This window comes from Suricata suricatta, chromosome 2 (assembly GCF_006229205.1).
Source record: "Suricata suricatta isolate VVHF042 chromosome 2, meerkat_22Aug2017_6uvM2_HiC, whole genome shotgun sequence".
Taxonomy (NCBI): Eukaryota; Metazoa; Chordata; class Mammalia; order Carnivora; family Herpestidae; genus Suricata; species Suricata suricatta.
Window position 1 is genome coordinate 60,360,889 of NC_043701.1, and position 12,647 is coordinate 60,373,535.

The 12,647-nt window shown below is 44.8% G+C and overlaps 1 protein-coding gene across 1 annotated transcript in view; it reads left to right on the forward strand.

Annotated features, from left to right (window-relative positions):
• LAMB1 (laminin subunit beta 1) overlaps window positions 1-12,647 on the forward strand; it is a 66,176-nt gene that overhangs the window by 52,725 nt on the left and 804 nt on the right. The window contains exons 25-30 of the mRNA XM_029918696.1: window positions 2,848-3,032; window positions 3,893-4,134; window positions 7,197-7,400; window positions 8,257-8,401; window positions 10,411-10,618; window positions 10,829-10,975. Of these exons, the coding sequence (XP_029774556.1) occupies window positions 2,848-3,032; window positions 3,893-4,134; window positions 7,197-7,400; window positions 8,257-8,401; window positions 10,411-10,618; window positions 10,829-10,975 (1,131 nt within the window). The remainder of the gene's footprint in view (window positions 1-2,847; window positions 3,033-3,892; window positions 4,135-7,196; window positions 7,401-8,256; window positions 8,402-10,410; window positions 10,619-10,828; window positions 10,976-12,647) is intronic.

Consider the following 12,647-nt stretch of genomic DNA (forward strand, 5'->3'; position numbering starts at 1 on the left):
CAGGGGGGTAGAATGGCAGGAACCCTAAGTTCGGAGACCGAGGATCTGTAAGTTTGTGGCTTGGTTACCTGCTGAGCTTGAGAATTTGCATGACTCGCTTACACCCTCCTGTGGAGCAGGGGAAGACAGTCCTTCCCTGTCTGTACCTTACAGAGTCGCAGAAGACTGATCTATGAAATGATAATGTCATTGCCAAAAACACAATGTGTATAAATCGTCGATACTAGGTTTTGCTCCTCCTGAGATCAGTTACCACAGCGAGACCCCAACTGCCAAGTTACCGCTGCGGCTTCACTAGAGGGGCGCTTCATCTAATTATAAAAAGTTCTCTACAGTGAAAAATTCTCCTCTTTGCCCTTCTCTGGGCAATCCTCTCCCCGCATAGTGTTGCTTTTGCCAGTGTGAGCAGAGAACTGTGCTGAGAGATGCCGAACTTCTCAGGGATCCTTTTCCTACGTGTCTCCTGCCCCCAGACGCTGCAGCTACCCTTTCCACATGGGCCCCCGAGCAGCACAGCAACACCTAGGACAAAGCATAAAACAGGAAAGGGTATGGAGCATTCATGTCTCCCCAAATGCTATTATGGCCTTTTTTTTTTTTTTTTTTTTTTTTGAGAGATAGAGACAACATGAACAGGGGAGACTCAGAGAGAGAGAGGAAGATACAGAATCTGAAGCAGGCTTCAGGCTCTGAGCTAGCTGTCAGCACAGAGCCCAACACGGGGCTTGAACCCATGAACTGTGAGATCATGACCTGACCCAAAGCTGGACGCTTAACCGACTGAGCCACCCAGGCGCCCCTATTATGGCTTTCTTCATTGCAGCCTTGACATTTGACATGAGCAAGGAGGCTTTTTTTTTAAATTTTTTTCTAATGTTTAATTTTGAGGTGGGGAGGGGCAGAGAAAGAGACACACACACAGACACACACACACAGACACACACACACAGACACACACACACACACAGAATCCAAAGCAGGCTCTAGGCTCTGAACTGTCAGCACAGAGCCTGACGTGGGGCTTGAACCCATGAACTGGGAAATCGTGACCTGAGCCGAAGTCGGACGCTTAACCAACTGAGCCACCCAGCATTCTTTCCTAGCTAAATCCTGCACCCAGAGGTGACTGTAAGTTATGACAGAACCGCAGTAACATTTTCTGTGTGATGGGACTTAAATCAGCCTAAGAACCCGGATGGACTTTTCCCTTCTGGGCTGTAAACAACACCAAGGGAACAGCAGACATGCACTTAGGCACCTTGTGGAGGGTCCTTCCTGGACCTCTTAGATTTCAAGTAACTGGTCTGGAGGTTTTGTGTCCAGGACCATGTGGTCGATCTGAGCACTAGGAAATGTCTGATGCAGGGCGATAATGCATTTAATGAGGAATTTCACCTCATTAAAAAGATGGTAGTGCTCTCAGCCTCCTAATGCGTAGCGAATAGTTTGAGAAGGTTGTCATCCGAGTGCAAGCCCACTTAGGACCTGATTCTTGGCCTCGGTCTCCTGCACCCAAGGGAGAACAAAACAATCTGGGTGTCCTTTGAGGGCCTGCCAGAAGAGAGGTTACATTCCTGAAATTGCTGTTTCTACCCTCACTATTCATCTAATCAGATAGATTGTAATCATTCGGGGAAACTGGTGGCATTAATCTTTTGTCAACACCCAAGGACGTAAGTCTTAGCATCCAAAGGGGCATTATTAAAAAATATACAATGTTAGATTTGATTCCTTTAAAAACTATAACATTTGTGGGAGAGCTGGGAAGAAATGAAAGCCTTCTGAGAATCAACACATGAATAAAAGAGAGCACTGAGCAAAAGAAACTATATTATAATTGCCTCAGGTAAAGGAGGTTGAGTTTATAAAATGCAATTTAACCTACAAGTCCTTTTATGTACTTTTCCTTTGAGTGGGGTCATGATTTTTATCTCAGCCTTACGTAGCATTTTCTAATGGCCCCCAGCCTTTCGGCCTCTGTGCATCTTCCCCTTGTTCTCTGACTAGTATCTCCCGGAGGAGACAGTTGTATTCAGTTAGGTGACCCAGTAAAGCCCCGAGCTAAGGTCTTCTCAAACATTACTTTTTTGGTGATTATATGTGTACACCCACACACTGTATATAAACGTAATATGCAAAAAGATGCCTCTGATATAGCTTTGGAGATGTGAAATACAGAAGAGAATGCAGTTGGGTTTAGATTCCAAAGGAAATATTGTGAAAGCTAAATGTGTGTCCAAGTCTTATTGTGGTAGATACCTACCTTCTTTCTTAAGAAAGACAAAAGGGTTGCTTGTTGGTGTAAGAGGAGACTCCTTTGATGGGACCTTGTTAAAGGGGGAAGCATATGGAAAGCTCATGTGGGTGGCTCCCTGTCTTCCCGATGGCCGTGGGGCTTCCTTTCGACATGTCCCATCTTGAAGGGGATCCCTGAGGTTTGGAGAAGAGCCTTGTTGGCAAGTGGCTTGGGAGGCATAATTCCACTCTGGCGTCAGTTCTGTCTTTTGAGTTGTGGGGCTGTGTGGGCTCGGAGCTGCTCACATACAGAGCAGGAACGCCACGCTCCGGACCTCTGCTCACAAGACAGTGGGTGTTGGGGATCCTCTAGGATGCATCCACCACAACACAGCTGACTGGTGCTTCTAGGCTTATCTTCCAAGTCTTTGAAGAAAGAAAAATTGAATATAGCCTCTTAACGATGAAGACAATAAAACTAGTACTTGGAAGTAAATAGTTAAAAAGTACTGAACTGTTTTGAAATGACAGAGTAATGGGTACAGTGTTTGTAGAAAATGTGAAAAAATAAAAATTAGACTTCAGAATTTCCCTTTGTTTCTTTTGCTTTAGGAAATTGACCAAAGATGTTACCGACAAGATGGCTCAAGTAGAAGTGAAACTGTCGGACACAGCTTCCCAAAACAACAGCACAGCCAGAGAACTAGATTCTCTACAGACAGAAGCCGAAAGCCTAGACAACACAGTGAAAGAGCTTGCGGAGCAATTGGAATTTATCAAAAACTCAGATATTCGGGGTGAGCATTTTTTGGCAAATGTGCGATCCTGGGATTTAACCCTCTGTCTAACCTTTTACTACAGCACTTGGAGTGTAAAATTTAGTGCTTTCTAATCATTTTAAAGCTTTTTCTCATTGATTCTCTGGCACAAATAAGGATTAAGTCTCCATTTACAAATGTGAGACTTGGGGCACAGAAGAGAGAGAGAAAGATGCAAGGGAGATTCCACGAAGCATTACAATGGCATCCGTGTCCTTAGGGGTTTTTTGTTTGTTTGTTTGTTTTTCAATTAATGGTTTAACCTCTTGGGCTTTTCTTGGAAATGGGCTCTTTTGAATAGTTAAGAAATTAAATTGGCACTTCAGCAAATTCTTTTATATTCAAGAATGTTGCCTGCTCGGGGAACAATTTTTGCAGTGTCAGATAGCGCTGACCATCCTATTTTACCCACGATCTTTTATTATTCTGCCAAGGTCCTTAAAGCCAAAACCGGCCATGCTTTTTTATATATTTAATACTAGTCATTTGAGTGGATCTAATTCGTCCAATGAGTAAGAAGAGATTAAAAAAATATCTGGATGTGTGATCTGCAGGCTGCCCGACACTACCTGCTATTGAGAAAGAATTGGACAATTATGCACAAACATCTGTGTGATGGACTTAATTGGTCATCCAGATGTTTGGCCCGAAATAGATGCTCATAGTGTAGCCATTGCTCAGGAGAGGAAAGTCAGAGGTCTTCATAAAGATTTTGGTGTTTGAATTTTAGAACAAAACCATACAGTAAATTTATGGCTGGAAGACACCAAATACGGGCATCCCCTACTGGCACAGAATACAAGCCGTGTAACCGTGGGCCATTTCATTTGATACCCTAGGCGCCTTGGATAGCATCACCAAGTACTTCCAGATGTCCGTAGAGGCAGAGGAGAGGGTGAACGCCTCCACCACAGATTCCAACAGCACTGTGGATCAGTCGACTCTCACTCGGGAGAGAGTAGAAGAGTTGTTGTTGGAACGAGAATCCCAGTTCAGGGAAAAACAAGAGGAGCAGGCCCGCCTTCTGGATGAACTGGCAGGCAAACTACAAAGTCTAGACCTTTCAGCCGTCGCCGAAATGGTAAGGTTTTGAGGGTTTGGACTCCAGGCTCTGATGCAGTCATGGGAAGGAAAACCACCCTGTGCTGTCAGCCACACTGATCATTTTGCAAACGAACCTGCAGGATGAACCTGGCCTCGGCCTTGCCCTCTGGGCCACCTATGGGTATCCACCTTCGAGCCAGATGAAAACATTAGCAGGTGCCTTTCCAATCTGCCCCCACAGCCAGCCAGTGGTTTCTCTGTGCTACAAAGAATCAAGTCTCCTTCTCCAGACTGTTAAAGTGGATTGGCGACTTATTCAGATTTTAACCTTTCAAACTGTAGGCATTTTTTTTCATATAGCTCTTTAAGTTTTTATAAGTTTTTGAGAGAGTGTGAGTGGGGGAGGGTCAGAGAGGGAGACACAGAATCTGAAGCAGGTTCCAGGCTCTGAGCTGTCAGCACAGAGCCCGACACAGGGCTTGAACTTACGAACCATGAGATCATGACCTGAGCGAAGGTTGGACACTTAACTGACTGAGCCACCCAGACGCCCCTTCCACCTAGGTCTGATTCTAAGCACAAATTCCTTCCTTCACAATGGGGCCATTCAAGACTCATTCTGGGAGGGGCTTATTTTAAAAAATTAAAGGAGCAAAAGAATTTGTCTCCCTGGGTGTAAATTAAGAATGTTCCTTTGTTCCAGTAACTTTACCTGGTGAAGATTAACCTTGAGACCAACCTTGAAAGTAGATTCATTTCCCAGAAGCTTTTAAAAAGTAACTTCGGATCCAAATGAAATTGAGCAGTGAGTTTAATGAAAATCAGGCTGAAGGCCAAAAAAAGCCAAACTCTACCTGTTTCTTCCTCTTGTTTCCTTACTGTTTTTCATGGAAGGATACCTATTAGAATTTGGAGCATAATTGTTTACAGACTCGGCCCTGTGCTCTCTTAGCTTGGGAACAGTAAAAGTGCATGGCAGATGGGTGCACAGAAGACAGTGAACTGTTCAGGCTTCCTTAGGATTTGGCCTCAGTGTAGGTCCCCTCCCTCCTTGGCCTCCTTCACCTTCCCCCCCATGTCGTTGTCTCCAAAATTGGCAAAAACCCGCTATCATTACAGTATTGTGCCCCCACTTACTTGATGCCTACAAGGTGGTAGATGATCAAGCACCACAGCACTTAGTGGAAAGAAGGGAGTAAGGCAGATCTCTCCCGTCATGGTTTATTAGAACAATGGAGGCCCAGAGCGAGTGTAAACTTCACAGGGGACAGTCACTATATATAGGCGTGAAATGCCAATTCTCTCCTTCCAGGATGGATTCCTACCTTACAAATTCTTGTAAAAACCAGTAATCACAAATAAAATCGCACACTAAAAGGAAAGCAGCTGATCGTGCTAATGGAGGTTTGCTTTGCAGCTGGTTTCTGGGAGGAGCAGGGAGGAGGGTCCCTTGCTGTAGGCTGTAGGAGAGGGTGCCCTTCCTGGTGCCTGCTTTTCCACTGGCTGAGCTACCTAGAGCTGAGCCAGCTTCTGTTCACGCACTGCAGGCATTTAATTCTCCTATGAGAGCTCCTTTACAGGATCCATACTGGCATTGCTTGGGTAGAGAGGTTTTTGTCCCTTTGTGTTTTTCGAGTACCTTCTGTTCTTTGTGTTTTGTGTATATTTAGCTAGATGTACACCAGTTTTCTCCTGCTTGCAAGGCTAAAATAAAACAGATCTCCTAGGGTGCTGCCAGGTTGTTGTTAGAAGGCATCCCTGAGGGTCTTCTGCTTCTCTTCTTGATTTCAGCCTGTGTTCTTCCTCGGCAATGCAGAACGAACTTTGTTTTCTGAAGCTTTTTATGTCCCATGAAAACTAATTTTTTTTAAGTTTTTATTTTTGAGAGTGTGTGTGCATGAGCGAGGGAGGGGTGGGGTGGGGAGAGAGAGAGAGATTGAGAGAGAAAGAGATTGGGAGAGCTTGAGAGAAGGAAAACAGAGTCTGAAGCAGGCTCCAGGCTCTGAGGTGTCAGCACAGAGCCCGACGCGGGACTCAAACCCAGGACCATGAGATCATGACCTGAGCCGAAGTAGGACACTTAACCGACTAGACCACCCAGGCGCCCAAGACTTATTATTTATTAATTTGAGACCTAATGGGATTATAATTATCCAAAAATTATTAGTCTAAGGAGTTGACTATTCAAAAACTACTTTTTTTTTTTTTTTTTTCTTAAAAAGAATCCCTTCCTTGTTTGGGAGCATTGCCTGCTTTTCACTGTCTCTGTTCAATATGAGAGGACAGTTGTGCAGTTTGCTCCCTGCTCAGCCTTTCCTGTCATGCAGCAGACTTGTTTCCATCAGTCTGCATGTGCATGCCATGGCCAGGCCCTGAGCCTTGCACGTTTCTAGAAGGTAAGGAAGAAGAGGAGTCTGGGGAGGGAGGGTTGCTTCTTTTTGGAAGTAAAATCTACCTTTGCCCCTACTGTTCTGATTTCCTCTCACGTCTGGAACGTTCCCCCACTTGCCCTACTGAAACCCCACCAGACAGCCAGCACATCCTTCCCCAACGGCAGCTGCAGCCCTTCGTGGTCTCTCCTTTGCTTGCCTTCCTGCTTACAATACCTGACCTATTCTTGGCTGTTTTATGTACAGTGAGCCAGTCGTCCTAAGAATTGAACTATTAAGTCCCAATAATGGACCTTTTACATCACCCTGTTGACCAGAACAGACCAGGTGCCAGGTGTAAAAAGGTTTCTCAATACCTTCAGCTTGTTTGTGTTAATCCAACGGTTTAGGATCAAGGGGAAGCATTCTTTGGCTCCCTTGTTGGCAGATTTCAACTTGACCCAGCAGATGATACTTGCACCCCACACAGCGCCCCTATGGTATCCCAGGGCAGGTGCTGACAAAGTGTTATATGTTCTCATGGCTTCCCTGGCAATCAGTAGAGTCGCTTATCCCTGAGCTCTCTGCTCCTCTCTCCCTCCTGAACACCGTGTCCTCCAGCACCCTTGCTGAGGACCACCTACACGCTCTCTAGGGCCACCCAGGCCCTGCTCGGCTGTTGGCAGACTCCCTCTCTGAAGGCCGGCGCCTGCCCCTTGGCTCCTTGCAGACCTGCGGGACACCTCCAGGGGCCTCTTGTTCCGAAACCGAGTGTGGCGGCCCGAACTGCAGGACTGACGATGGAGAGAAGAAGTGTGGGGGACCCGGCTGCAGCGGCCTGGTCACGGTCGCCCACAGCGCCTGGCAGAAAGCCATGGACTTTGACCGCGATGTCCTGAGTGCGCTGGCTGAGGTGGAGCAGCTCTCCAAGATGGTAATTGGGCCGATGGCCTTGGGGTTTGCTTGCCATTACTGACTACAGGGGGATTGGGAAGGGAGAGGCCGGTTCTAAGTGGTAAAGTGAAAAGGGCGTGTCACCCTCACGTAGGAGAAGTCCAAGTTTCTGTGAGGTCCGGGACACACATGAGGTTTTGTTCATAGATGATTTATGAGTGTGCGTTCTCCCCCTGACAGGAATCTGAGATAATTGTTCCTTACTGTGGGGCCAGGCTTCAGAATACATTCAGCTGCGCTGTAAAAATCTCATCCTGAGCAACAAACTGAGCCTTGCTTTTTCCAAAGTGACAATGTTTGTTTTTTACCTTTATTTATTTTAGAGAGACCTAGCGTGAACAGGGGAGGGGCAGAGAGAGAGGGGGAGACACAGCATCCGAACCAGGCTCCAGGCTCTGAGCTGTCAGCACAGAGCCTGATTCGGGGCTTGGACCCAGGAACCATGAGATCATGACCTGAGCCGAAGTTGGATACTCAACTGACTGAGCCACCCAGGCGCCCCTCAAAATGACAATGTTAACTGAAGTATCTATATTGGTACCCAAGAAACAATAGTGTATAGGCCTCTAGGTGTTCCGGAGGAGTTAAACAGATGAGAACCAATGTTGAGACGCTAGCGCCGATCTGTGTAAGAATATGGCACAGCAGTCTCTATGCTGAATACTTCCGCTCTGTAGAGGGGGACACACTGCACTTGAACGAAAGACCTTTGTCTCTAAAAGCCAGGATCCCAAATGCCCAGGTCTTCAGCATCATTTTCTGGACCATTTATAGGATTCTGGGCTGCCTGAGAAAGAGTGAAGCTGTTCCCTGGGTGATGTATTCCTCCTGTTTAGGTCTCTGAAGCGAAACTGAGGGCAGATGAGGCAAAACAGAATGCTCAGGATGTTCTGCAGAAAACCAACGCCACCAAAGAAAAAGTAGACAAGAGCAACGAGGACCTGAGAAATCTGATCAAGCAGATCAGAAACTTTCTGACCCGTAAGGAGATGTTTTCCTTTTACTCCTAGATATTTCTTCCTAGCTTGGCATATACAAACTGCTTTTGTTTTGTTTTTTTAACTTTTGTCCAGCTTCTATAAGCCATTTTAAAAAAATGTTTATTTTTGACAGAGTGTGTGCATGAACTGGGGAGGGGCAGAGAAAGGGGGTACAGAGAATCCCAAGCAGGCTCTGTGCTGACAGAGAACCCAGGGTGGGCTGGAACCCACAAATCGAACTGTGAGATCATGACCTGAGCTTACCTGGCTGAGCTACGGCGCCCCTAAAAACTGTTTTCTAAGAGTCTATGTTTTTTAGACACCAGAATTCAAGCCTGCGTTTTAGATAAAATCAATGTCTGGTTGGGAATAAAGTAACATCTCCAAAATCAAAACAAAACAAGGCCATGTTAAGAAATGTTGGCACTTCCTAAGCTGATGTGCATGTAAGCAAACCTCTCTGATGTTACGCAGACACAGATGGGAAACCCAAGTAGGAAGTCAAGAAGTCACCCACCGTGTGAGAACCGAATTTGGAATCTTGCTGGATTACACAGAATGTCAATGGATCCTTAGAGTGGTGGCTCATCTTGACCTTGCCTGCAAAGCTTTGTAATCCTGTCACTTACAGGATATTGTACTTACGGTTATCTCTGTCCTTTAGTGTCATATCTGGAGAAAGAAAATCTCTAGAATTTGTGGTTCACCTCCTAAGTGTTTCTGGTCAACCATCTAAGTGTTATCAGTAAGGAAGGTTTTGGCTTCAGGTTGCACAAAACTTTCAAGTGAAATGGACTTAATCAAAACAGATGCATACTGTGTCACGTAACAAGAAGGTCAGCAGTAGGAGAGCTCCGTGGTTCTGGGACTCAGGGAGTGAGGGTACCTTGTTTGTTCTCAGGCCGGCTCCTCCTCATCCAAGGTGGCTGCCAAAATTTCAGACTTCACATAAGGACTCAGTAATAGCTAATGGAAGAAGACCCCACCCATTCCCCTGTTCCATCTTTTTTAAAGGAGGGAAATCTTCCCCAGAAGGTGTGAGCAGTCTTCTCCATAAATCTCACAGGCCAGAAATGCGTCCCATGCTGATGCATAAATGTCACTGGCAAACAGAATGGGATTACCAAAATTGGCATGCAAATCTGCATGTAACTCTGAGATGCTAAGTTTATCTTACTGTAGAGGTAGGTGCCTGCGCAAAATCAGTATTCCGTTAGCAGGAAAATGGGGAATAAGAAAGGAGCCTGTGATATCCTATGGGTATCTAATGAAATATCCTGTGGAAGCCATCAAATATTTTCCCGTGCTCAAAGCCGTAGCGGATCCATTTTTATATTCTTTAACAGCTAAAAAGAAACTCAGAAACCTGGAATCGGTGATCTGTTTAGTACCTAACCTCTTGGGCGTTTTTTGGACCACCTTTCATGTGACATTTGAAATCCTTTGGCTTCTTTGGTAATACACAATCTGATTCTCTTGCTTCTCTGACTGGATTTTCTCCTTTTTGGTAATTTCCAAAATCCAGATTATTTATACAAGGAATACAAGCTCTTGACATCTGCATTCATAACAGTCCCCTAGCTGTTCTTCCAACCCCAACTAAGTCTTCCTTGCCTTTTAGAATCAAGTCCAGATTTACAGTCTGGGGTCTTCTCTTTTCTGTAATGGGAACCAGTCACTCTGTTTGACTTTCACATGACATGCTCGGCGCATACAGTCTCCATTCAGAGATGTCCTTCTCTCTCCTTTCAAATCCTATCATCCTTCAAAACCTGACCCGGTTCCTCACCCTCCACGAAGACTTCCTTGACTTTCCTGGCCCATGGCAAATTCTAGTAGTTACTTTTTCACATGTAACTACTCAGTCAGGCTAAATTCTTAAACAGGATACGTGTATGTCTGGATGTCACCCCAGAAAGCTCTTCACCTGGTGGGTGGACCACAAGTGACCGAGTGTGCTAACCATCCGTGACTTTCACCTCTTTACGGGGACATCTTTGCTTTTAACAGAGGACAGTGCTGACTTGGACAGCATTGAAGCTGTTGCTAACGAAGTACTGAAAATGGAAATGCCTAGCACCCCAGAGCAGTTACAGAACTTGACAGAAGACATCCGGGAACGAGTTGAAAGCCTTTCTCAAGTGGAGGTTATTCTACAGCAAAGCGCTGCTGACGTTGCCAGAGCAGAGATGCTGCTAGAAGAAGCTAAAAGAGCCAGGTATGTGGAGACTTGTGGCATTGAGGGGCTTATTTTGTGTATCTAGCAGGGAGAAGAAGGGATTTCTCCAGCCGGTGAAATGTCTAAGTGTGAAGTCCCCGTTTGAGTCCCTCTGATTCAGTCCAAGAGACGGCTGTTGTTGGAAAGAAAGGTATTTTAAAATGTCCTGAGAGGAAGTACTTTCCCCATGGATTGTCTCATTTTCCTCAGCAAAAGTGCAACTGATGTCAAAGTCACCGCAGACATGGTCATGGAAGCGCTGGAGGAGGCAGAAAAGGCCCAGGTCGCAGCTGAGAAGGCAATTAAACAAGCAGATGAGGACATCCAGGGAACCCAGAACCTGCTAACTTCGGTAAGGTCCTGATGATATGTGGGAGAAAACCTGCACATAAACTCTATCAAAGTGCATCTGATAGTTACATGGAAGTTCTTACAACTGAACACTAAAGGATTGCTCTAATTTAAGTAAATCTCAACTACTCCCTCAGCACAGATGGTCAAAGTGTTTTCAGGAAAAGAAAAGACACTGAAACAGTAAGGTTCCCTTTACTTTCACCCCTACAAAAAATCTAAGAAAGACAGGGTATGTTTTTATCCCCTGTTCAAGGACTCTATTTAGTAAAAGTATGACGGATAGTATTAATTTCCAAGTTTAGTTCTAGAAAACTCAGTCTGTTATAAAGCAGCCCAGAAGTAACCTACACAGTTCAGACCAGATCTCAAAATTTATGAGGTTGGGGAGCCTGGGTGGCTCAGTCGGTTAAGCATCCAACTTCGGTTCAGGTCATGATCTCACAATTCATGGGTTTGAGGCCTGTGTCGGGCTCTGTGCTGACAGCTTGGAGCCTGGAGCCTGCTTCAGATTCTGTGACTCCCTCTCTCTCCCTCCCCCTCTAATAAAACATTAAAAAAAAAATGTTTAATGGATGGGGAAAAAAGTGGGCTCATGTGATCCTTACCCATCTTCTCAGACTGTACTTTGAAATTAGATACTATTAGTCAGCCCTTGTCAAGCCAACAACCCCTAACGTCTAAAACCTGGCAGGTGGGTTTTCGACCTGCTTTGCCTACCAGTGGCCGATATAAACCTGTCTTCCCCGACTCTGTTGCTCTCAATACAATGAGACTTGACAGTTCCTCAGCCACTTTTCCTTCTTAATTTTGATTATACAGGTCCTTTCTTCAGGCTACTTGTTCAAGTGTAGAAAATTACATTTTCCCACCAGATTATGTTCCAACCCTTTGATTACTCTGAGTTTTCTGTCTCCGGGGTTTTTCAAATTTCTCACTGTGCTGTTTACTAAGTTTGGAAAAGCAAAATGGGAAATATAGGATTTAAATTATAGGTGGGATATTTGGCTTGATGATGTAAGTGAAAATGGTGGTTTCGTTTTTTGGGGGTTTGGGGGACAGGAAGCACTTTAGAGTTTCTCATTAACCTAAACTATGCTATTTATTAATGAAGCCTTGTCAGAGACTATTATCTCCTTTAAAACTATAAAGCTTATCTTCTAAGAACTATAACTAAGAATATTTTTCCATGTTAATAGGTAGGTGAGCTTTTAGGGACACAATCATTTGGCATGAAATACCTACAGATTTCACCATTTCTCTACAATGACTCCTTAGTTTATTTAGGACACTGTTGTTATTCAGACCTACTTCTAGGGAATAGACCCATTCTTGAAGATCATTTCTAAGAAAAAGGTGCTATGCGAGACCCGGTCTTCAGTCATGGGTCAAACTGCTTACTGGGCTAGTTGTTTAAAAATCCATGTTCATGGATTATTCTTTGAAAAGAGATCACATGTGGATCCTTACCAGTTACCTAAGTAGATTTTCCTAAATGACTATTTCTAGGTTCCAGCTGTCTTTTCCCTAGACTACATGACATCTCACAGTCCTAGAGTAACTTTTCAGTTTTCAAGAACATTCCTGGTCTGCCTTAGCTGAGAATACTGAATTTTCCAGGTAGTTTCTGAAGGCCCATAACCTCCACTTACCAGTTTAATATATTTTTTTAATGTTT